This window comes from Xenopus laevis, chromosome 8S (assembly GCF_017654675.1).
Source record: "Xenopus laevis strain J_2021 chromosome 8S, Xenopus_laevis_v10.1, whole genome shotgun sequence".
Classification (NCBI taxonomy): domain Eukaryota; kingdom Metazoa; phylum Chordata; class Amphibia; order Anura; family Pipidae; genus Xenopus; species Xenopus laevis.
The window spans coordinates 6,668,158-6,693,791 of NC_054386.1; the positions used below are offsets into that span (position 1 = coordinate 6,668,158).

A 25,634-nucleotide genomic window follows, 5' to 3' on the forward strand; every position below is an offset into this window, starting at 1 on the left:
GATTTTGAAAATGAGATCCGGCAAAGCCTGCCTTTGTGTTTGTGTATATGAGGCTCCATTGCTTCACAGCAGCGTTTGGAAAGGTGAGGAGCTGGCCAAGAAAACGCTTGGCTTTTGGAAGTAAAGCTGAAGTGAAGCAACTCTGCTCAACGCTTTGTCTAGAGTGGAACAAAACTGCCCATCATATGTTCTTCCGCGTATTTTAGCAGCATATCCTGGGGCAAAAATAAAGAGACCCACCTCAAAGAGTTCCGCTGTAGCCGCCATACTGAGCGAGACGAGCACTGATTCTACAGACGACAAGGGCAGTTCACTCCAGCTCAGTCACACAGCACTGCTTCTAGGTATCAACCAGAGGCGAAGCCATGTATCACTCCGGCCTTTGGGATGGAATCAGGTAGCGGCCATTGTCAGTAGGGGCAGTACCGGAAGTAAAGATACACAGTGACAGATTCCGGAAGTGACGCGCTTCCAGCTGCTGAAGCTTTCTGTCGCCGGCAATTTCCTGGAGTTCAATGGCGGAAGTAGCAGACTGGGGAAAATGTGAGGGTCCCTATCATTGCTATTTCCGAATAACATTGGTCCCGCGCTTGAGAACGTATTGCTTTACACGTACTGATAGACCAAATGGCTTATTTACAAACTGTAGTAACCGAGAAAGATCTTTGTTTTACGATTTTCACCAGAACTGATTGATTAAAGGGGTTGTTGACCTTTAAATGAACTTTTAGTATGATGTAGAGAGGGATATTCTGAGGCAATTTGTGATTGGTTTTCATTTTTTATTATTTGTGGTTTTTGCAGTTATTTAGCTTTTTATTCAGCTGCTCTCTACGGTCACAGTTTCAGAAATCTGGTTGCTAGGGTCCCAATTACTCTAGCAACCATGCATTGACTTGAATAAGACAATAGAATATGAAAAGGAGAAGCGTTAATAGAAAGACGAGTAATAAAAAGTAGCAATAAAAATACATTTGTAGCCTTAAGGAGCATTTTTTTTTTTTGGATGGGGTCAGCGACCCCTATCTGAAAGCTGGAAAGAGTCAGAAGAAGAAGGCAAATAATTAATAAACTATAAAAAAATAAAAATAATTAAGACCGATTGAAAAGTTTAAAATACTAAAAATTCACCCCTTTAACTAAACCAATGGTCGACTTTCACTGGTGCAGTCTGTAAATAAGCCTTAAAGGAGAACTAAAGCCTAATTAAAGAAGTAGCTTTTGTGCTTCTGCACCAGCCTAAGGCAACCACAGCCCTTTAGCAGTAAAGATCTGTGTCTCCAAAGATGCCCCAGTAGCTCCCCATCTTCTTTTCTGCTGATTCACTGCACATGCTCTGTGCTGCTGTCACTTACTGAGCTTAGGGAGCCACTCACAATATACAGTACACATAGAATAGAAATGTCACAATATAAGGCTGATTAGTTTTTTATGTTTGTATCATCCTTGAAAAAGGTCCCAATAGGGACTGAAACATTGGGCATAGATACAATAATAAAACAATTGATTTTTAAAATAGAGAGTGCTGGTCTGAGAATAATTGGAGTATACATAATTACCGTGCACCCCTCCCTTTGTTGAAGTTATTTGCCTTGGAGTGGGGATACTCATTTGGAAATTTAACCTATATATAACATACAATGAAATATATGTTATATATAGGTTAAATTTCCTGTATTCCACATAAGGGTTAATTTTTGTGGCAAGTTGCATGATGGGAAAAGAAGGCGTGGGAAGTTGGGTTTAAATGGGTTACTGCACAAATAATTGTATACTGATGAAGGGTGGGTGTTCCCCCCCCGAAACGTTGATGTTTGGTGGGTGTTCCCCCCCGAAAGTTGATGTTTGGTGGCTGAATAAAAGGGGATATTCCCCGACTGCATTAAATCAGCGTGTGTGCGGATCCGTTTCTTATACACGTTGGTTGCTAAGGGACCGGGCCGGGTCAACGGAAGGAACGCACCACCAATTGCAGGATTGGTGAACTACAGGTGTGCGGTAGGAGAATTACATTGTCTGTGATTAAATGGTGCATGAAGTTTTGCTTTATTTTGGCTGATATAAATGTGGTGAAGCATACAGATTTTTTTTCAATGGAACATTAGCAAAATATCATAATTTTCATAAGTATGTTAAGTGGGAAAGCGTACATAGAAAGAGGGATAAATGGGAGTAGGGACTGGCACAATTAAAGGAATGTACAGCTTAGTTAGAAGATGATTCTAGCATTACATAAAATGTATACTTGGTTGAAGCAAACAGCACAGTGCAAGTACTAATTAGTAGCTATTCTGTGTCTTCAGTTCCTAGCAAGAGTATTTTAGTACAAAAGTTAAATATTACAAGGGCATAATATACCGAAACAAATGTATTTTTGTTTGGGCTACTAGAAGCATATGAAATACATATTGTCATTGTCAATAATATTTGATATTGCTTTTTATCATTTGTAGGCGATATCCTACTGTTGATCCCACACCTGTACATATATTTGATCTTTATATCAACAATATTGATTACAAGTTACAAATGTATGTACTGTTTGAATGAAGATCAAATACAGGTATGGGACCTATTATTCAGAATGCTCGGAACCAGGGGTTTTCTGGATAAGGGATCTTTCTGGAATTTGGATCTTCATATCTTATATCTATTAGGAAATTAATTAAGCATTAAATAAACCTAATAGGCTGGTTTTGCTTCCCATAAGCATTATTTGTATCTTAGTTTGGATCAAGTACAAGCTACTGTTTTATCATTACACAGAAAAAGGGAATCCTTTTTAAAAATGTGGATTATTTAGATAAAATGGAGTCTAAGGAAGACATCCTTTCTGTAATTCGGAGCTTTCTGGATAACAGATCCCATACCTGTACTGATAATCCAGATATGTTAAAAATAGATCAAAACATGGGTCATTCTCCTTTATATTATATCAAAGCTAATAACAGAACATTTGCACACGCTGCAACCTATTGTAATTCCCTGTAGCTGTAATAATGAAACAGTGTACTTGAGTTCAACTAAGATATATTTAATCCTTATTGGAAGAAAACTAGCCTATTCGGTTTATTTAATGTTTACATGATTTTATAGTAGACTTAAGGTATGAAGATCCAAATTACAGAAAGATCCATTATCCGGAAAACCCCAGGTCCCGAGCATTCTGGAAAAAAGGTCCCATACCTGTGTGTCGAATAGGTCTGCAATTTCCATAAGGTCTGCTTTCACCTTACTGTATCTATTTAAATTTGACTTCAAACAAGTGATATACACATGACCTATATGAAGTCTTTTATGCCTAAATGGAAAAAATATATGCATCTCGTATTTCTTTGATCTATGTATTTTGTCTGTTTAATTAGCTTCAAGAGATGTAAATAAATACCTTACAATTGCATTATTAGTGCAGAACAAAGGTCCTTTTCATGATTTAAACCAGTGAATTTAAAGTCGTTTCTTCTTTAAAGGAGAAGGAAAGGTTAAAACTAAGTAAACCTCATCAGAAATATCCATCTAAATATACCAGTAAACCCCCAATGTAGTGCTGCTCGGAGTCCCCTGTCAAAAGAAACACTGCATTTCTTTCCTTCTATTGTGTACTCATGGGCTTCTGTATCAGACTTCCTGCCTTCAGCTTAAACCTCATTGCCCTGGGCAAGAGCATGCTCAGTTTGCTCCTCTTCCCCCTGCCCCTCCCTTCTCTACTGTAATCTGAGCCCAGAGGAGGGAGAGACTCAGGCAGGAAGTGATGTCACACCAAGTTAATACTGCAGCTCCTATCCTAAACAAACAGAGAGTTTCTAGAGCTTTTTACTCAGGTATGGTAAAACATTCTACAGAATAAATGTAGCATTCTAGCTTGCACTATTGCAGCTAATCTATTGGCAATAAAATGTCTCCATAGCTTTCCTTCTCCTTTAAATACCCTGCATTACAAAAGTATTCAGACTCTTGACTCTAATTTTAGTGAAAAAATAAATACTCCACTGACAGTTTGGGCTGCGTAATATATAACCCTCTCCCTGCTAATGACATTGATTCTACATCGCTGGCAGAGTAAGTGACAGTCTGCTTACCAAAGAATAAATGTTCCTGTGTTTAAGGTTATACTATTGAAAAAGCATTAGTTCTTTTAAACGGACATTTTTAGTATTAGAAAATATAATATGCAAAGACTGGAATATGACATTTAAACCAGCATTCTTCCTAGGTTGTTTAGCTTAGTTGTAAGACACTTGCGCACATCAACTTTCAAACAGTCCTACAGAATCTGTTTGTTTAAAATAAAGGCTTTGACTGGGCCTATGCACAATGGTATTGCTATGCTGCCCTGCTGTTGGTAAATAAAGGCAATTTTTTAACTTTATCCTGGAGTGCTGCCCATTTCGTCTCTGATTCCTGTATTCCAGTGGGGAAGGACACTGCGGGAGGTGCACCCAAATAATTGAGAAAATTAACCAGGTGTGTGCCCCTCAAATCCTCTTTGAACTATGCACAATGGTAACCTATTTGTTCTTGAGCCACTCCAGTGTGATTCTGCATTATGTTTGCCATATTTATTCTGATGAATGACCAAGTCTCAAAAGGAAAACACGCTGCAGCACTCTGAATCTGGTGAAGGTGATTTATTGTGTCAACAAACCAGGCAACGTATCGGGCTAGTGCCCTTTATCGAGCCTTTTCCGTAGATGCCAGTATTATGCAGATGTTTGGTTGACCCATAACCAGAGTGAAGTATAAGTATGGTAACAGTCTATGTGCCTACTTTTCATTACCAGGGACTGAGCATCCTGGTAAATTAGCAGTAAATTTTAATGGTGCAAAATGCAAGGCAATACTGCAAGAGAACCTATTTTAGTCTGCTAAATAAATTAAACGTATTAGGCAGGCCCACATTTTTGGGCAGGCCACAAAGGCCAGGGCCTAGGGCAGTTGGGCGCGGCATGCCACCCGCTGGCCGCATTTGAACTTGGGACTGAATAGGAGATTTGGCAGTTCCCACTCCCATCTAGCCCCCAGCGATGGCAAACACGCAACTAGCATTGGGGGTGACGAATGGGGTTGCGCAAGAGGAGCGAGTCAGGTATGGGGGAGCAGGCCGAGATCGGGTCGCGTGCAGGGGGAGAGAGTTGGGTTCGAGTGGAGCGGGGGCGTAGCCGGTTGGATGGCCTATGGGCACAAAGTTTATAAATCCGGCCCTGTTATTAGGACAATCTTTCAGCAGGAAAATTATCTCAAATAGGAGACCTAGCTAACACTGCAGTTACATAAGAATTAAAAGGTGAATGTCCCACATTAACCCAGTCAAAGCCCTAACCTCAATCTCATTGAGAGTTTTTGGCACTTTTTAAAACTGAGCTTATTGTACTTAATGGCTTGTAGTTGTAAACCTATGGGGCATGAAATTCCATTAAAAACAGTAGCAGAATCCACATTTCAATAGATGTCTCATTTAGGGATGCACCGAATCCACTATTTTGGATTCGGCCATACCCGAATCCCTTACGAAAGATTCAGCCAAATACTGAATCTGAATCCTAATTTGCATATTCATATTAGGGGTGGAAATGGGAAAACATTTTTTACTTCCTTGTTTTGTGACAAAAATCCTGGATTCGGTGCATCCCTAGGCTCATTTAACCATGACTGCTGTTGTGTACTGTAGCAGAAAATGATACCCCAGGAGGTACTGGGAAATTACTTTCCTGATATAAATATATTACAAAATGCAATGTTTGACTTATAACAATGTACATTCAACTACTACAATTAATCCAATAAGCAAAACAACATTAAAAAGGTCAATCGAGCTAGCACTTAAAAGTAAATGGGTGTGATACAGGGATGCAGCAAATCAATAAAATTTGCGTACAAAGGACAAACACAAATTAACACAAACAGTGCTGTTTACAATAACTTTATTCTAAGGGCTAAGCTTTGGTTTGCTGAATACCAAAGGTTCTGTATTGTAGAGTACTGTAGTTTGTCTAAGGCAGTGATCCCCAACCAGTAGCTCGTGAGCAACATGTTGCTCTCCAACCCCTTGGATGTTGCTCCTAATGGTCTCAAAGCAGGAGCTTATTTTTGAATTCCTGGCTTGGAGGCAAGATTTGGTTGTATAAAAACCAGATGTACTGCCAAACAGAGCCTCCTGTAGGCTGCCAGTCCACATAGGGGCTACCAGTAGCCAATCACAACCCTTATTTGGTTCCATCCAGGAACATTTTTCATGCTTATGTTGCTCCCCAACTCTTTTTACATCTGAATGTTGCTCATGGGTGAAAAAGGTTGGGGATCCCTGGTCTAAGGGATGCACCGAATCCAGGATTCGGTTCGGGATTCGGGCAGGATTCGGCCTTTTTCAGCAGGATTCGGATTCGGCCGAATCCTTCTGTCCGGCCGAACCGAATCCGAATCCTAATTTGCATATGCAAATTAGGGGCGGGGAGGGAAATTGCGTGACTTTTTGTCAGAAAACAAGGAAGTAAAAAATGTTTTCCCCTTCCCACCCCTAATTGCATATGCAAATTAGGGTTCGTATTCGGCCGAATCCTTCGTGAAGGATTCGGGGGTTCGGCCGAATCCAAAAAAGTGGATTCGGTGCATCCCTAATTTGTCTAGATCCAAAACTGATCCTGGATTCACTGCCACAGGGAATAATAGGTTGCATTGGGCTGCTCTCCATAGCAAAGTATAAAAGCCCTATGCATTTATAGAGTAAATAAGTATGACACTGGGTCTTTAAGGGGCTATTTCCATTAGGTATTTTCAGTTCTTGCCTCCTCCCCCAGTTGTTTTATACTACTTACCGGTATTTGGTTTTAGCCAGAGGCAAAAAATGTAAAAACGGCTTGTCTCATATTGTGTCCAAGAATTCTTACATTCCTTTTTGCTCTCTCTTCACAAAGACTAAGACCACAAAATAGGCTTTTCTGATGGTCACAAAGTATAATTTGATTTCCAATAAAAGTCAACTCACAGTCATACAAAATAAAAGCCAGGATTAACGCGGAAGAAATAAAGTCTTTAATGTGCATGATTTTTGAGTGCTGTTTGTCTGTATTCCAGGAAGCATTTTCAGAGACTGTAACATTTTTACACAGTTTGCCTATCGTTGCATTCTATTAACTGTATTCAGAAATGGTGGTGGGCAGGAAATTTAGTGAAGAGCAGGCAGATGTTTATGCAGGTGGTGGTCAATGAACATGGTGGGAGCCCAAATCATTTCATCTCTCATCCTGCCGGTTCCTCCTTTGTTTAACTTTGTGCAAGCTATATTAACTCCCAGGGCCCACCTTATTCAGCAGCACATAAAATAATGACTCTTTGATTGCAGTCAACCTAAAGTGGTTCAAGGACTTATTAGCTTGTACGGACCTATGTAAATTAATATTACTATTATGCAAAAAGTACATTTGATTGATTTAATGTGCAGATTCCACAGGGGGTCATTTGAAGCTTGTACTGGGGTAAGTGGACATGTGGATAAAAAGCATTTTAAGCATTTAAACATCTCTAATTAACTTCATCATTTTTCCCCCTTCAAGTGCAATTTGGAAGCAATCACTCCCAGTGTAACAGTCGGCTTGAATCTTCCTGCCAATGGCTCCCCACTTCAAGATATCCTGGTCCATCCCTGTGTGACCTCTGTTGACTCTTCCATGCTAATATCAAGCAGTGTTGCTGTAACTGATGATTCTGCATTCAATGGACCTTACAAATTTCCATTCATTCCTCCTTCAGATGTGTTCCAGTTGCGTTATTACTCATCTCAGGTAAATGATGTTCAAAGATATAGGTTCTGTATTTATTGCACATATGCTATTAAGGGACATTCACCTTGAAGTGATACTGTCATCAAAATGAAAAGTGTTTTTGCCTGAAACAGTGACTATAGTTTAGCTCAATTAAGTCTCACATGTAGCCTATTACCCCTGTGACTATTTGTTTAATACTGGCCATACTGTGCACACACAGATCTGTCTGACATTAAAACCACTCAAGGTACTGATATAAGAATCTATTTTTATTAACACACATTTAGTTAAATTTATACATTTTAACGACTTGATAGATGCCATTTAGGGGCCTCTTTAAAGGGCATGTAAAGCCAAAAAAATAAAATCCAATTTTTACTTTCTTTAATGAAAAAGAAGCCTATCTCCAATATACTTTAATTAAAAAATGTGTACCGTTTTTATAAGAAACCTGACTGTATGCAGTGAAATTCTCCCTTCATTTACTGCTGTGGATAGGAATTGTCAGATGGTCCCTAACTGCTGAGCAGGGAAACAATCATACTTATGAACAGCAGGGGGAGCCCCCGCCTTACTTCCCAGCCATGCAGAACTCAAGCAGCTTTGATTATGACGATCCCTAAGCAGCCCAGACCACACTGAGCATGTGCACAAGTCTTGCAAAGATGTTTAACAAAGTTACAAGATGGTGACCCCCTGTGGCCAACTTTGAAAGCATAAATCATTTGTTTGATTAGGCTTGTGGTGCAGTAAGTTCATGTTTATATTTAGTATACAAAATACAGCATTTCTAGCCTTATTCTATTTTAGACTTTACATGCCCTTTATGATGCAATATAAAAATGATAATCTAAGGGTAATGCTTCAATCATAGCACCCCACAAACTTCAGTGGAAACCACCTGCCAAGAAGTCAACATTAGTCACTCAATAGTAAAAATAGGCAATAGTATACTTAAAATACATTTATCCAAGATGCTGTGGCCTAAGGGCAGAGACACCCACTCAGATTCAATGAGATTAGTTGCCCATCGACAAATCTCCTCTTCTTCGGGGTGACTAATCTCACCAAACTGCCTCCTGCCGGCTAGAATTTAAATCGACGGCGGGATGGCACTCGGAGTGCTTCGTTTTCCGAAGTTGCCCGAAGTTTCCTCATGAGGCATCTTTGGGCAACTTCTGAAAATTAAGTGCACCCATTGCCATCCCGCTGGCGATTTACATTCTAGCTGGTAGGGAGGTAGTTCGGGGAGATTAGTTGCCCCGAAGAAAAAGAGATTTGTCGCCGGGCGACTAATCTCCCCGAATCGCAGCGTGTCTCTGCCCTAAAAATGACTGGGTGCAGATCAAACCATTTGGAACATGAGCAGTGCAGCCCCAACGGATTAGTGCCACAATGGACACATGACATCAGGGGTATCTTCAGATGTTTCTGTTTCATGGGAACGATGCACCTCAATAGTGCATTTATGACTCATTCACTTTAATTTGTGGTTACTTATTAATCTTAAGGGATACTTAAAGGGATACTGTTATGGGAAAAAAAATGTTTTTTTTTTTTCCCCAAAACGCATCAGTTGATAGTGCTGCTCCAGCAGAATTCTGCACCGAAATCCATTTCTCAAAAGAGCAAACAGATTTTTTTTTTATATTTAATTTAGATCTAAGAACAGCACTCGATAGTAATATCCAGGTCCCACTGCGGCACATTCAGTTACATTGAGTAGGAGAAACAACTGCCTGCCAGAAAGTAGTTCCATCCTAAAGTGCTGGCTCTTTCCGAAAGCACATGACCAGGCAAAATGACCTGAGATGCACCTACACACTAATATTAAAACTAAAAAAAATACTCTTGCTGGTTCAGGAATTAAATTTTATATTGTAAAGGGAATTACTATTTGCAGTGTAAACAGTGTAATTTAAAAATAAAAATCATGCGGTCAGATGCTGTCACAATACATTTAAACATTTTAGGTACCCGTACCACCAATTCTTGGGTTCTATCAGATGACAGAAGATGGCTCACATGTTCACATATCTATTAAACTGAAACTTCATGAAAGCGTAAAGAATGGATTTGAAAAAAAAAAAAACAGTTATTATGACAATATTCACAAATGATTAATGATGCATTATTGTAGCTGTATTGTGTTCATGTGCTTGATAAAACAAGCTCTGAGTTTTGTTCTTCAGATGGCTGTATCTATTGCTGTGAGTCAATGGGTCTGTGGTGTCTCTAGGTGGTAGAAATAATATCATAATAATATGTACTGCAAGTAATACTAATCTTGTGTCATTGCTATTTGTACTTTTAGGGGCCAAATAAAGCACTTAGAGTATAAAGTTAGCCACGGACAACTTGAACTATCAAGGGAAAAGAGCCTTTTGGTATGGGTAATTGGTAAGTATCCCAACATTCTTTTGACAAACTAATACTGTTTGGATTAACTTATTAAATCTCTTTTTAGGTCAAAAATTTCCCAAATCACTTGAAATTTCTTTGACTGAAACAGTGACCTTCAGTTCTGAGTCCCATCCAAATGATCCTGCAGATCCTATATGTGTTGGCGCCACAGCGTATGTTGAAGTAAGCTAACAGTTAAGCAGCTGCTGTTGAACTGCAGCCCCCAGCATATTCTAAGTGAAGGATGCTGGGTTTAGTTTTACATCAGGGCAACTTGGTTCTGCATGATCCATTAATTACTAATAAAGAATGCACCCAGTAATGTGTAACGGCAATGTTTCACGACAGAATTGCTTTTCTTTTTTACATTATTGATACACACTGTTCTAACTAGATGAGAGCCTTCTCCAATCAGCAGAGCTGACAGTAAAAATGTTACTAAGCAATCCATTTTAAGTCCTGGTAGAGCCTCACAGGGATTGGATGAAGTTTGAGCTTCCCCTCCACCCTATCCAATCCCCATGCGGCTTTACCAGGACTTAACTTTAGCAACATCAAGCAGCCTTAAATATGAACGATCAAATGTTTTATATGTAAAAGTTACTAGAACTTGATAGAACTTTGATGTATGTACCATATATTTTGATTCTCAAAGGACTGAGTTCTAGACATTGCTTTGAAGTTTCCATTTCATACCCAAGAGTATTTAAACAACCTGCGGTTACATATGTTCTTTTGTTTGTCAAGCTTTCTTTTAGGGTTCCTGACTATAGCCTCACTGGCTGTTATGCGGACCAACAGACTATGCAAGTGTTTTCATCAGCAAAGACGAAAATTGTTACGTGTAAGAACACCTTATCATAATGTGCATTGTGACATTAAGGGGCCGATTCACTAACTTCGAGTGAAGGATTCGAAGTTAAAAAACTTCGAATTTCGAAGTTTTTTTTGGGCTACTTCGACCATCGAATGGGCTACTTCGACCACGACTTCGAATCGAAGGATTCAGACTAAAAATTGTTCGACCATTCGATAGTCGAAGTACTGTCTCTTTAAAAAAAAAAACTAAAAATAAAAAAACTTCGACCCCCTACTTCGGCATCTAAAAGCTACCGAAGTCAATGTTAGCCTATGGGGAAGGTCCCCATAGGCTTGGCTAACTTTTTTTGATAATAGGATATTCCTTCGATCGTTGGATTAAAATCCTTGGAATCGTTCGATTCGAAGGATTTAATCGTTCGATCGAAGGAATAATCCTTCGATCGTTCAATCGTACTATCTGCCCTAAATCCTTCGATATTCGAAGTCGAAGGATTTTAGTTCCTAGTCGAATATCGAGGGTTAATTAACCCTCGATATTCGACCCTTAGTGAATCGGCCCCTAAATATGTATAATGTTGTTTTTCACATAGTCAAAAAAGAGCAGCCTATTTGGTCAGGGAATGAAAGAGTTACATAATGGCAATGGCACCCAAGGCATTTAGTTCTCTTCCCTGAACTGCTTTGCATACTTGTTTATGAAGGCTGACACATCTAAGGTACACTATGATGATTAGCAGTTAAAGGGACAGTAGACTTCTACTTGTTCAACATGAGTGCAATGAATTGGGTTGTGCTGAGAATACTTTTTGCCAGTTGTTTTAATCATAAAAAATCTGTCTACATAATTAGATTACTGTTGCATTGATAATCCCTGTGTTTCTCTGTAAAACAAGACAAAAAAGTTCACTGGCACACAGGTAATGCTGGCAGGGTGAAACCCTTGCTTTAAATGTATTTAGTGCCGCATGCAACATTTTGGGGACAACCCCTTTATCAAGCATCAATGATCCATCATACAGCACTCGATTTCTCCTCCCTGGCTAGCTCCTATAAGTAAAGCAGGGAGGAGAAATCGAGCGCCACATGATGGATTGCCGGATCACCTTTTCTGAAGAGGAAAAGTGAAAGTGAAAATATACAAGTTTGTACAAAATCTGTATCTGTTCATCCAGCACCTACAAATAAATTAAGTCTTGGCAACAAATTCCCTCATTAATATGCGAGGGGTCTCCATAGTCCAGGAGGGGGATGTTTTATTCTGTAAATGTTCTCCTGGTGGAATTACAACTTTGTGAGACGAATGTGATAGAAGTTGTTTTTTGTAGGATACTGGAGTAAATGGCATTAGTGGTGCAGAAGGGCCAACATACTTTTGAAACATATTAGAACTTTTCATACTAAAAACCACCCGTTTAATTGATCTAAGAGTGTCCCCCTAGGGGCTAAACCTAGTAAAACTATGTGTGAGGACAGTATTTTAATCCATGGCTCTTAACACTGTATGGAATTTGTTTACTAAAAGGTGCACAATTGCTTATATGTTATAAGAACTACAAAGCAGCCAGACATTTCTTTTCATTGGTTGCTCTTGATCAGTCAGTTGAATGCTGATTGTTTCCTATGAATTGTGCATTTTTACTCCTATGTCAGTAATTACTAACAATATGCCATTCACGCATAGATATTCAATATATTCTTTGTATTTTTGTATAGCTAAGCATCAGATGGTAACATTCCATGTAATATATTGTTATATTCTCTTTTTCCTTTCTAGCTAGAGAGCTGATTTCTTCAGACTATTACATATGGAACTCCAAAGCACCCGCACCAGTGACGAGCAGATCTTTTTACTCATGATGCTCAAGTTCTCATACTAACTGTATGCCTTACAGTTTATGAAATTTCTATCTACTTTTCACGTGTTAAAGGTAATATAATAAACTGTTACTTTTGTGTAAAATTTCATTTCATTTTACTAAAATTAAAATAATCATATTCTTTACGTCAAGTTACGGAATTGTTCTCTTGTCATGGTCTCTTGTCATGGATAGTCTTTGAAAAGCCACCTATTCTTTCTGTGTGAGCCCGCCAGTATTGGGAGTCCGGCATAGTCCTTATTATTATTATTATTACATTTATTTTAAAAAAGAGTTAGAGAAAGGTAGGGCAGTAAGGAGTAGGTTGTAATAGTCTAGGCAGGAGATGATTAATGAGGACCAGTATTTTTTTCCTGACTGAGAAAGGGCCTTATTCTTGCATTATTTTTAAGATGTAGTAAGTAAGATTTTGCAAGGGTTTGGATGTTAAGAACGAAGTACATAATCAAATGTGAATCCAAGACAGTGAACCTGTGTACAATAATGAATGATATGTTGTTTACAGTAACATTGCACAAAATAGGGGGGTGTGGAAGCACTCTAAAGGCTAAGTAATAATATATTTAAGTATAATGGAAGTGCTAGTTTTAATGCACATTCCCTGGTCCCCTGTCTCAAAAGTAAGTTTACAAAACAGGGGTTTTTAGTTACAAAGTTATGATCATAAAGTTGAAAAGCCACCATACCACGTCAAGGTAAACCCCATAAGGCGGTCCCTAACTTATTTGCCTTTCGGCCATAGTATAAAAAGTCAATGTTGGGGTAGGGAGTGTGTATGTGGGTCAGATTTCTCCAAGATCCCTATGGCTAATAAAACTACAAGGCCCAAAAATAGAGCATGAAGATTTATAGGAAAACCCGACAGTGTGTACTCAAACTGAGCCAATGTTAGTGGATATACATAAAGAGATACATAATCAGATACTCACTGAGCACAGCCGTAGCAGCAACATGAACAAAACATAGGGGCAGATTCACTAAAGGGCGAATTGTCGCCAGTGAACGATTCGAACACCTCGCACCACTTTGCCAGGCGCAAATTCATTACCTCTACACTAATTCACTAATACAGTATGTGAAGTTGCGTCCTTGGTGCCGAACGCTGGTGGCTTTTCGCTAGCGTTACTTCGGCAGTGCGAGCATTTCATAGCGAAGATGCGCTACCGTTTGTGCCTAGTGAAAATTTGCTTGTGATCTTACACTTAGGTCAATTTGAATAGGGCAGATACATTAAAGTTGTATGGACGTCTTTATTAGAGATGGTGCAAATGCTTGAAGTTTCTTTTTATTACAAATGTCCAGGGAACCTTAATAAAGATAAAAGAGTTTATATTATGCCCTACACATGAGCCCACTGTAAAATGAATGATCCATATGTTCTGGGGAAAAACGTTAAGCCAAAAAATGTTTGTTAGGACTTTTGCAGGCAATTGCGCTTAAAAAAAGGAAGTCGCCAGCATTTTTTTAAACCTTAATGCATTTTCGGCAGACAGGATATGATGTCATTGACATAAGATTGAGGAAGATGTAGTTTCATTTTAGCAGTTCATCTGGTCTGAGATGATGATGACAATTCTGGTGAAAGAGGTAACGTTCAGTAAAATTCACACTTTACTGAATTTGCTGATCAACAACCATTCGCCTGAGCGAAAAGTCGCCTGGCGATAAAGTGTGAATGAACGATATCGACGGTCCCGGTCACTAGTGAATTGTCGTCTGCGCCTGTTAGTGAATTGCCGATGTCCCTGCGGATTGGATTCCTGGTGAAAATTCGCTAGCATTAGCCACTTCGCCCTTTAGTGAATCTGCCCCATAGAATCTAAACTCTAGCAGATGTTTTGGGTGACTTTTAAAAAATGCAGGTTATGCTCATTGATGTAACTATAGAAAAAGCAGACTCCACAGTAGCAGGGGGGGCCCGGAACGCAGGGTCTGTTCCTCTATAGTTGTAAAGAAATTTCCCTTCCGCAGACTACTATTTACGCCACTGGTTATGAGCTATTTTTGAAGACTTTAAATCTCAGAATATTGCGTTTCAGTTGATAAAGTTAATGTAATTGTACTGTAATGCACATTATTTAGAAATATTTTTAATATAACAGTGAAGTATATCCGGTTTAAAGAAGTGGTTTACTATCAATGAGGCCGGCCTGTATTCCTTCAGAAAGCAAATACTTCCAATTACTTTGGTAGAAATCACACAGTGCATACTCCCATAGCATGACAAAATGTGTACTTTACTATATCATTCTATTATTAGCACTCTCTTACCTACCGGCGCGTCTCGTCCTTGGTTCCTGTTTAGGGATCATCCTAAATTATCAAGAATGTTCAAGTCAAATATCTCCCAGAAGCCGATACAGCAAGACTGATTAATAATCAGAATATACAGACTGCACTGGGTCCTGTGTTGTCATGTAATCTAATGTGGATTTTATAGTTTTTGTATTGATTTATAGAAACTTTCTCCAACTCTGCAGAACCAGTGGCTGCAGCAAAATAATCCTCCAAATAAAATCCCAGTTTATCTGTTTAAATCTGGCTCCATGATCTTTGTCCCGGCAGCTGGAGTTGGAAACAGTAAAGGGGATGTAAATGCAAAAATAAAATCCAATACAAATCTCTACACAGTCGCCGACTGCTCTACAGGGAAACAAACAAAGCTGCTTGAGTTCTGCATGGCTGGGAAGTAAGGCTGGGGCTCCCCCTGCTGTTCATAAGTATGATTGTTTCCCTGCAGAGCAGTTAGGGACCGTCTGACAATTCCTATCCACAGCAGTAAATGAAGGGAGAATTTCACTGAATACAGTAAGGTTTCTTATAAAAATGGTACACAATTTTTAATTAAAGTAACGAAAGTAAACATGGGATTTTGTTTTTTTGCCTTTACATGCCCTTTAAGGGGAATTTAATCCCCCAATTCAAATGTAAATTCGAATGTGAGATTTATCACACCTGCACCATGGAAACAGTTCTAATTCGAATATTCAGATAGGTATGCACACTCAAAAGAAGGCAAGTATGGTATATTTAAAATAAAGTTTTACTTGTTTATGCAAGTAATACACACAAAGCCACAATAGTAGGCCTGTATAATACAATACATAAGCTTACATGGTATATACCTAACGTTTAAACATAGCCACAATTACATAACAGTAAACAGTAAGTATTACAATTATACAGCAAGGAGCAGATACACCTACCACCAGTATGAGCCTCATACTGGTGGTAGGTGTATCTGCTCCTTGCTGTATAATTGTAATACTTACTGTTTACTGTTATGTAATTGTGGCTATGTTTAAACGTTAGGTATATACCATGTAAGCTTATGTATTGTATTATACAGGCCTACTATTGTGGCTTTGTGTGTATTATTTGCATAAACAAGTAAAACTTTATTTTAAATATACCATACTTGCCTTCTTTTGAGTGTGCATACCTATCTATATATTGTTACGTTGTGGGGTACCCATTGTAGGGGTACCCTTTTGATGTTTGCACCTCTTGCACTGTTTACCTACAGCATTTGCTGAATTGGTGTGCCCTCCACCCATTACTAAATTCTAATTCGAATATTCACCACCTAAAACCTGCCTAGTTAATTTACAAGATAATGGCAGAGGTCCGTTGAACTATTTGAATATCTTAATTGCCTTCCTGACATTCAAGGTTTTTTTTCGGAGGGAAAACTCGATTCAAATTCAATTCAGGTCGAGACTATTTGATTGAATATTAGACGTTAGAATTTTTTCTTAAATAACCACCCATTTGAGCTGTGAGTATTTTCAACTTTATAAGAGTAAAAACAAATTCACATAAATTCGAAATTCGACCTTTGATAAATCTGCTCATAAGTGAAGACAAAAATATTTTATATGCCTGTGTATGGTTCTCCAACTCCACCAGCAGCTCAAGATAAACTGCACTGCATTATGTTCTGTTTCTCACTATAGTTCCTATGCAGACCTAAAATGGTGCTCAACAGGGCCAGTCCTGCCAGGAGGCAAGCTAAGATCCTTGCCCCGGGCAACAGTGAGCAGCCACTTACCATGGGGTGGGAAAAAGCTCCATCTGGTAAAGGTAAAAGGTAAATTAGGCTCATCTCCTGCAGAATCACTATTGCATCATCGATGTAGCTTCCCCAGCCCCACCTTGACTCGCTCCAACGCCAAAGAGGTAACAGTGGGTCGGTTGATGAAGGACCACAGAATCAGCCTAAATCAGTAAAAAAAAAAAGTGATCCTGCATTGTTATTAGTGTTCAAAAACCTGATTTATATGTCACTGTGCACCGTGCAGGAGTAAAAATGCTATATAAACAGAGAAAATGCAATAAGAGGGTAAAAGATTATTGGTCAGTTTTCAACTGTCGGTAGATTTGGGGGTGCAATAGTTCATAAAGATTTTAGGAACATCTGGTTGAAGATCATTAATAGAGTGCCTATAGAAATGTATGTACAACTATGTACCAAAATATACTATTACTTGCAGTGTGCAAACCTATTTAGGGTTTATATTGCATTAATTCTGATGTTTCTTCAGATAGAAAAGAGCAATATACTCTGCTCTGTCTGTGGTGCCTTTCAACGTTGTGCAGACTTTAGAAGCCTGTTAGACTTCTGTTGGCAATTATGGAATGGCACCTCTTGTGACAAATTTCCCAGCTGTGATTCTGCACTCTTATGGATTTTCTTCCTCAGTGGCAGTTAATTTAAAACACAGCTAGTTGGCTCCACTACTATCAGATCCAACAGGTTCCACACATTTTTAATCAAAATGCAAAGAGTAGCCGAAATGCCATGAAACAAAAAAACACAATCCTCATTCAGTACGGGGTCCTCTTCCTTTACCTCACACAGCCCACCAGGCTGATACCATCTTCAGGCACCTCTCCTCAACTGTGTGGTTCTAAAAACACTTTTTCACCCATTGTGGCTCTCATCTTTCTGTAATGCTTTTAATTTTGTCCTGAAATCTGAAACTTTGAGATACATTTTTGAAGGCAGAGTCTGTTTCCCCAGTTTAGTCGATGACGTGTTTAATGTTCTCCCTACGTCTGGGAACTCCTTAGTGTAATTAGCGACCTTTGAACTCTCTGGCTAATCCTGACCTAGTTTGTATTCCTTACCCATCCTTAAGGCTAGACCTTTCTTTTCTTTGGACTCCACTGCCACAATTAAAGAAGAAACAGCTGCATTTCAAAGGGATTCCAATTCTAGACGCTTAATCGTGATTGACAAGTTCTTATACTAAGCTATCCGAAAAATAAGAGAGTCCTTTCTTGGGTTAAAACCTCAATCATTTTTTCAAAAATTATCTCAATATGGGCTTTATTAATTTTCTTTAATAACTATTCTTTGCATATATTTAACTTGAAAGATGCTTGGAGTCTTCAGTGTGTCTAAGAGCTCCTTTGAAGGACTGAATAGTGTCTAGAGTTTCATTTGCATAAGGAATTATTGTTGGTACAATGAAACCTGTATTGCAGGAAGAGAATGCTTACAGTTCCCTACATGGAGAAAGAAGCATGGAGATACCAATTAAACAGGTGACACGTAGAAAGAATTTGTAAAATAATCTAACTTTACAAAGTGCCCATAGTACATTTATGATGAAATAACTTGTAACTTTTTCATTATACTGGATTACTTTGCAAAATGTAAGCAAATCATGTTCCCTATCTCTCTTTTTTACTTTTTTTTTATATATGTCTATGAAGGTTTTCATTCATCCAGGTCATGGTTTATCTAGTAGAAGTACATCTAGACCAATTGGACTTGCTGATGAATCATTGAAGACGTTTCACTACTCATCCGAGCAGCTTCTTGAACTGAAGAAGTTGCTTGGATGAGGAGTGTAACGTCTTTAATGATTAATCAGCAAGTCGGGTTGCTCTAGATTTACTTCTACTAGATAAACCATGACCTGGATGAATGAAAACCTTCATAGACATATATATAAAAAAGTAAAAAAAGAGAGATACTAGTTTTGGATCTGCACAATACAGAGGTGCACTCCTATGTAAAAACAACAACAACAAAAAACTGAATAATTAAAGATAAGCAAAAAAAGGGTTCTTCGCTCTACTACTACTAAATAGTACAAAAGGTTGCATAATTGTGCCCCTTACTGATCATTTTTCCTCTCACTGCTCTTTGCTAGTGTTGGGCGAATTTGTTTCGCTTCACCAAACAAATCGTTCATTTACAGCAAAATTGTCGAAATGGCGGAAAATTTGCAAAATGCATTGAAGTCAATGGGTATCAAAATTAATTTGACGCCCGCGACAATTATTACATGCGTGCCTATTATGTCCAAATGCATTAAAGTCAATGGGCGTCCAAATAATTTTGATGCGCGACAATTTTGATGAGCATGCCTATTCTGACGCCAAAATTTCTTCGATGTGGTGGATTCTGTGTGAATTTGTGCCTGATAAATTTATTCACCCATCATTACTCTTTGCACCTTGCATTCAAACCAGCAGGAGGACACATTCAGTCTGGAGGAGGTAGAGGGCCCTCATAAATACAGAGATGCCAAACAAAGGCAGCCCTGTATTCACTTGTAGGCTCTCGCCAAGGGACGCCACTGACGTTTCTAAAAAATACAATTTTGAAATACTAATTCACAACGGACAAAAACAGAGACAATAAGAAAATTAGAAATTGAAAATTTACTCATGACATACTGTATGGGGCAGATTTATCAAGGGTCGAATTTCGAAGTAATGGAAGTTTTTTTGAACTCCCATAACTTCGAAATTCGAAGGAAAAAATACCAACCGAAATTTATTTTAAAAAAAAGTTTTTTTCCTGCGGGTGAATAGGCTGTATTCGAATCGTTCGAATTGAAGTTTTAACGCATTTGATCGAATTCGAATCAAAGGATTTGCCCCAAAAAACCTAGTTTTTTCAAAGTCCACCAAATGACTCCATGACTAGGAGGTCCCCCATAGGCTAAAACAGCAATTCGGTAGGTTTTAGATGGCGAATGGTTGAAGTTGAACTTTTAAAGAGACAGTACATGATAAATTTTGATATTCAAATACTTAATTTTTTTTCAAATTAGAAAAGAAGAAGCCTCAGTGATTTCGAATAGTGATGGGCGAATTCGCTGCAAAATTTCTGCGTATCGATATCCGCTAAAACTTCAGCAAAAATTTTGGATGCGTGCCGGAAAAGTAATTTGCATCAAAACCATCTTTCGTCAACATTATTCGGACGTCCATTGACGCGGGAGTCATAATGACGAAGGCGTCATAATTGACGCGGGAGTCAAAATTTGTGTTTCGCTAATTTTTCACCATTTTGCAAATTTCACAGGAAATTCACAAATTTTTCCGCGACATATTTGCCCATCACTAATTTCAAAGGCGTTTGCATGCAAGGCTGAAAAGCACCAGGCAGAGAATACATGTGTCATGGGCCCTCACGGTATGTAGTCCTAAAATTATACACATCCATATATACTGTATATTTCATCTGTTTCCCATCCCTGTACCAATGGAGGAACTCATTAGCGATGTTCTTAAAAGGTTTATGTATAACTGAAAAGAGTGATTCATAGTTGTCAAAAAAGGGTGAAACTTGGGCGTTGCCACCTCTTGGGTGGTTTTGGACATAATTTGGAGTGGCTGGAGCAGATAAAGTACATGGCTATTCACTTTTTCTTTCAATGCGGCCCTATTTTATTAGCATGGCCCTTCAACCAGGGGACCAAGGTAACCAGTGGCCTAATAACTGGGGCCTCCTAGGGGTAGGCCCCTACTAACATAGTGGTATAGGGCCCTATGGTTATTGATGATGGCCCCGATTACCTACTATGTAATAATCTATATTTCTATATTTAAACTACACACAAGAAACATGGCATAATCTTATGTTTTATTTATGTGCAGCTTGCGTGATTATAATATAACCTACAGGGTTTACAGGTATATTTTCTATTAGCAATACCCACATTAAAGCATAGTGTTTTGCATAGATTTAGACAAAATAAACAAAGTACACGGGTCATGTCCTTGGGTGTGTGTATTCAGTTGTAATCACATGGCTTCGAGATGTAGGGATTAGATGCTAAATCTTAAAATGGTGTATTTTGTATTATTAGGATTGATTTAATGTGGATTACACCGGTAAACCATAAAGGAAATGCTTCAGTTAAAAGGATGAGCCTCTTTCAACGATTCCTATAGTGAGTCTCAAAGGTACGTATTGCTCAAGGGGTCAAGATTAAAGGCCTTCAAGCTTTGTCATTTAAAAAGAAAAATGTGAGTAAAAAAATATTTGAAAAGTCAATAAAAAGGGTGTTAATAAACAATCCATGGGTGTAAGCAACTTTTTTTTTGCAGCAGCAGATTCAATTTTAAATTCCGTCAAATCAGATTTAGGAGTTGCTGAAAGTGAAATTGATCCATCCTTCATGCAAACTTTTGCCATACTTTCCTGTACTGATATCATTTAGATAGTTAGCTGTATTATCAGATTAGGAGCCATTGTACATGACTGTTGAAAGCAAAAGAAGGCGAAAAGCCAAGATGAATTCAGAACCTTTTAACCTGGCTGAAGTACGTTGGTCCCTGTTATGCAAATGCTTTCAATCCTTTGCTGGGTTCAGTGGAAATTATTTTCTTGAATGACAGGTTTGTTCAGCAGTGATTCAGTTGGCGATTAATCCCTTCTTTGATCTAGGGTTTTTCACTTAACTACCAGTTACCTCGTTCTGACAAAGTGCAACTAAGATTAGGGAGATCACTCGAACACTACTAGGGCGATCGTTTATTCTTCGTAACCTCTTTTTTTCCCCCCCCAAAGGCCAAGAATGTAATCTATTTTCCACATTCAAAGCACCAAAGTCTTTTTTGCTGAATTAGAAAGTCGAAGGAATATGTAATGAGGTTTGTTTATGATGCTATAAAGAGCCACTGTCCTTTACAATTTCAAATGTCTGTGCTGTTCAGTTATGTATTGTCCTTTAGGAAAAGAAATAGGATTTTTCTACCGAGAAATCACTGACTCTGAGCAAACAGGTCTGTATGTGTGTGGCAGGGCTTAAATAAGCAATTGTATAAAACATTGAGAGAGCAAAGCTAGATAAATATACTTACTGGGCATTTGAGGAATAAATGAAGAATTTAAAGCCATTGTGTGCAAATGGTTCCAGTATAATAACTGGTATCTAAATACCAAAAGGAAATGAGTTTACCAATTTATCCACCATAAAAATAAAAGCATGCCAGTACCTTATGTAATTATCTACAGTTGTAATGTTATTGCTCTAAAAAAATCAGAAATAGTTTTGGCCATTTTTTCTGAATTAGTAGGTTGGCTGCGAACACTTTCCCATAATCTTGATGAGTTTCAATGTCCATTGAAATTTCTCAGATGCCTGCAGCCGATTATTCAAAATGTTGAATATTAATAGTGCATGAGTTATTTTGTGTATAATAAGGTTTCCCAGACATAGTCCTTGAAGACCCCCAGCAGAGTGAGTTCTTGGGATGTCCTCGCATGACCTGAGCTGCATCAAGAAACAAAGCAGTCATCATGGCACATGAACATGGGAAAATTCCCATGGAATCCTGCACTGATATGGGTCATAAAGGATTATAGCTGTTAAAATCTTGTTAAAAGGGCACAGCTCAGTTGTAGTGCCTCAAAACTTAACATTAAAACGTATTATAACTGAAATAAATTCATAGCTGTATAAGTGTAAGCCAGATGGTGGAGCCCACAGAAAAAAAGATATAGTAAAAAAAATTGTAAATATTGAAAAGCAGCAAGGGTTACAGACCCAAAAGATGCCCAAAGTAACAAGAACCTAACAATAGACACAAGAAAGTCATAGGCACTCAGATATCTATCCCCACCTTTTGTAATTAAACATCCAATCATAAATATATATTATGTCTATATATAGAGAGAGAGAGAGAGAGAGAGAGAGAGAGAGAGAGATAACAAACAAGGGAAAGTTGTGCTCACCACTATTTTTAAAAAAAAACATTAGGTGGGGGTGCAATGAGGCTGTGACCACAAAATACATATAGACAAATACAAGAGTCCTCTGCACTCAACCCATTATCAATATATTAAGGACATTGAGACATTTTGTGCCTTAAGCTACTAAATAATGCCTTACCCTTTAAACAAAACAGGGATTGGTTGTCCATATATTGCAATATATTTAAGCTGGCCAACTACGTCAAAGTCATCCCATATCTGGCCAGTCCTACGCTCAATTTTCATCTGATTCATTAAGAATTCTATTGCTTCATTATACATTTTACAAAGGGACTAGGTATTACCTGCAACTTACTTGCTGCTTTCAAAGTAAAACTCCCAAACTTGGTTGCCCTTTTATTAGAGACCAGTGGGATCACCTGACTATAGTTGGGAAGGGTGGGGGCTCCAAATGGATAACGATCAAACTTTTTAAGGGCTTCATTCTTATTTTCGTCAGTAGTTAGTGATAAATTACGAAACGTGTTTCTGAGTGTTGCACAGAATTTTATTGAACCAGTTTAATTCTTAAAAGTCCTTTTCTAAGCAATGCTTAATTCAGGTTTAGATCTTTATGTTCAGCATCCATTCCATCTTTACTCTACAGGTGCACCGTATTTTTTTCAGCACTAGATCAGGGCGGCCGTTAGATGCGAAACCATAGACCAATTCAATGTTCCTCTGATGGAGTTCCGGATTCAATTAACTTTACTGGAGAGGAAACTGAAGCTGACCAGAACAAGGTGAGTTACTCAGCCTAATTAAAAGTAATAGCTCATTTTACACAGATTTGTAACAGGACTGATCACAAAGCTTGGAAAGCGAATTGCTGATGAAGAATTCTTTCAACACGAGGGTGCGCTCGCGTGTGCTGCCATTCACTGCTCAAAGTCAAAGGTTGGTTATTAGATTGGAGAGTCAATTCAGTAAAGTGGCCAAGATATAACTCACTATTTCAGTTTGCCCAAGGGGAGGACTATTTATCCAAATTCAGACACACTAATAGGAGCAGCTTTAAACATTGATAGTCATCATTTTCTGTGGACATCACAAACGTTATATCTGAATATAATACACAAAAGTCATGAATATCCTGTAAATTATATCCTTATAAACGGTGAGTAGTGATGTCATTTCTGTCACATGACTCACTAAAATTTGTGTATTATAATAAATAAAGTACCCCCAGTTGTAAAATATGAGGATATTAGAAGTAACCTCGGAGTTCCATGACCTGTATAAAAGCCTTCGGCCTTGTGCTTTTATATGGTCACGGAACTCCTTTGTAACGTATAATATCCTTATATTTTACAATAAGGGCTTTTTTATTCACTATATAACAGCCATTGAAACCAGTTTTGGAAGAAAAGAGTGAATTTTAGGTTCTGACTTCCAACATTACTCAAAAGAGTGTAGCTGCTCTACTGGAGCAACGGAACAACATTCCACTTTACAATAATAATAATGCATGAACTTTGTTGCCAAGTTTGCTTCTCAAACTGATTTGTTGCACGTAAATACGCTCATATGGGCAGATTTACTAAAGAGCGAAGTGGCTAACGCTAGCGACTTTTCGCCAGTGTTGCCACCAGCATGGACATCGCCAATTCACTAACAGGCGCAGGCACCAATTCGCTAGCAAACGGGACTGTCACCAGTGTTCATTCACATTCTATCGCCAGGCGACTTTTCACTCTGGCGACCGATCGTTACTTGTATCACTGAGCGTTACCTTTTTCACTAGAGTTGACTTTGCCACCTCAAACCAGGCGAAGTGTTTTAAAGAAGCTTCATCTTCCTCAATCTTCTGTCACTTACATCATATCTTGTGGGCCGAAAATGCATTAAATTTCCAAAAACTCTAGCGACTTTTCCTTTTTTGAAGCGGCATTGCTTGCAAAAGTCCTGACTTGAACTTTTTTTGGGTAACCGGTTTTCTCCAGACATTTTATAACATATGGAACATTCATTTTACAGTGGGCTCTTGTGTAGGGAATTATATAAATGCTCTTGTCTTTATTAACGTTCCCTGGACATGTGCCAAGACACAATATACAGCAATCAGAGAGAACCTCAAAGATTTCTCATAACCAGTTGCTGGATTCCCATTCTTTAAATAAAGCAGGGTCTCTCACCAGACTCCAGATTTTACCTTACAATGATATGATAATCTTAGGTATTCAATTACTTTTTGCCACACACAGATATGTTATTGGATGCTTTTTTATCAATAAATACATGACTAAATATATGAATTTTTGTTTCACTTGTTTAACTAGGTTTTCTTCATACTTGCCTGTATGTCTTTGGGGTGTGAAAAGAAACCCAGAAGAAAACCATGCAGCCATGGATAGCACATGTAAATTCCTGGTTGGGATTGAACCTAGGCAGCTGCAAGGGAGCAAAAGAATAAAGTCATGTGTATTTCAAAATGGTTTGTTTTCTAAATTGTATTTTGGGAAGCAAAGAGAAATTACATTTTTGTCCATGAAACTGAATTTGTTATATTCTGTAAAATAAAAAGTAAGTTTGAAATCCTACAAATTACTGTAATATCATAACCACTGACATTTCTAATGATCCTTTGCCTTTCAGAATAAAAAAATAGTTGCAGAATGATTGCTCTCAAATAGTGATAGGCGAATGAATTCAGCATGCACAAATTTGCGGCGGATGTCTGCGTTTTGCTGCCGGCGAATAAATTCGAAAACTGCCACTTCAAAAAAATTTGGGCGCGTGTCAGAAAAGTCACGCGCATAAACATTGTAG

General features: G+C 38.4%; 2 protein-coding genes across 2 annotated transcripts in view; one reads left to right on the forward strand and one right to left on the reverse strand.

Annotated features, from left to right (window-relative positions):
• exoc5.S (exocyst complex component 5 S homeolog) overlaps window positions 1–489 on the reverse strand; it is a 31,824-nt gene extending 31,335 nt beyond the window's left edge. The window contains exon 1 of the mRNA XM_018232271.2: window positions 241–489. Within this exon, the coding sequence (XP_018087760.1) occupies window positions 241–267 (27 nt within the window). The 5' untranslated portion in view covers window positions 268–489. The remainder of the gene's footprint in view (window positions 1–240) is intronic.
• A 26-nt stretch (window positions 490–515) lies between these two features.
• LOC108700469 (AP-5 complex subunit mu-1-like) lies at window positions 516–25,277 on the forward strand. Its single transcript, XM_041575176.1, has 11 exons — window positions 516–612; window positions 1,954–1,991; window positions 7,551–7,778; window positions 9,734–9,864; window positions 10,072–10,160; window positions 10,228–10,346; window positions 10,911–11,007; window positions 12,760–12,913; window positions 20,977–21,073; window positions 23,473–23,608; window positions 25,145–25,277. Exons 1-8 carry the CDS (start codon window positions 516–518, stop codon window positions 12,840–12,842), a joined length of 882 nt encoding a protein of 293 aa, XP_041431110.1. The 3' UTR covers window positions 12,843–12,913; window positions 20,977–21,073; window positions 23,473–23,608; window positions 25,145–25,277.
• The last annotated feature ends 357 nt before the right edge of the window (window positions 25,278–25,634 follow it).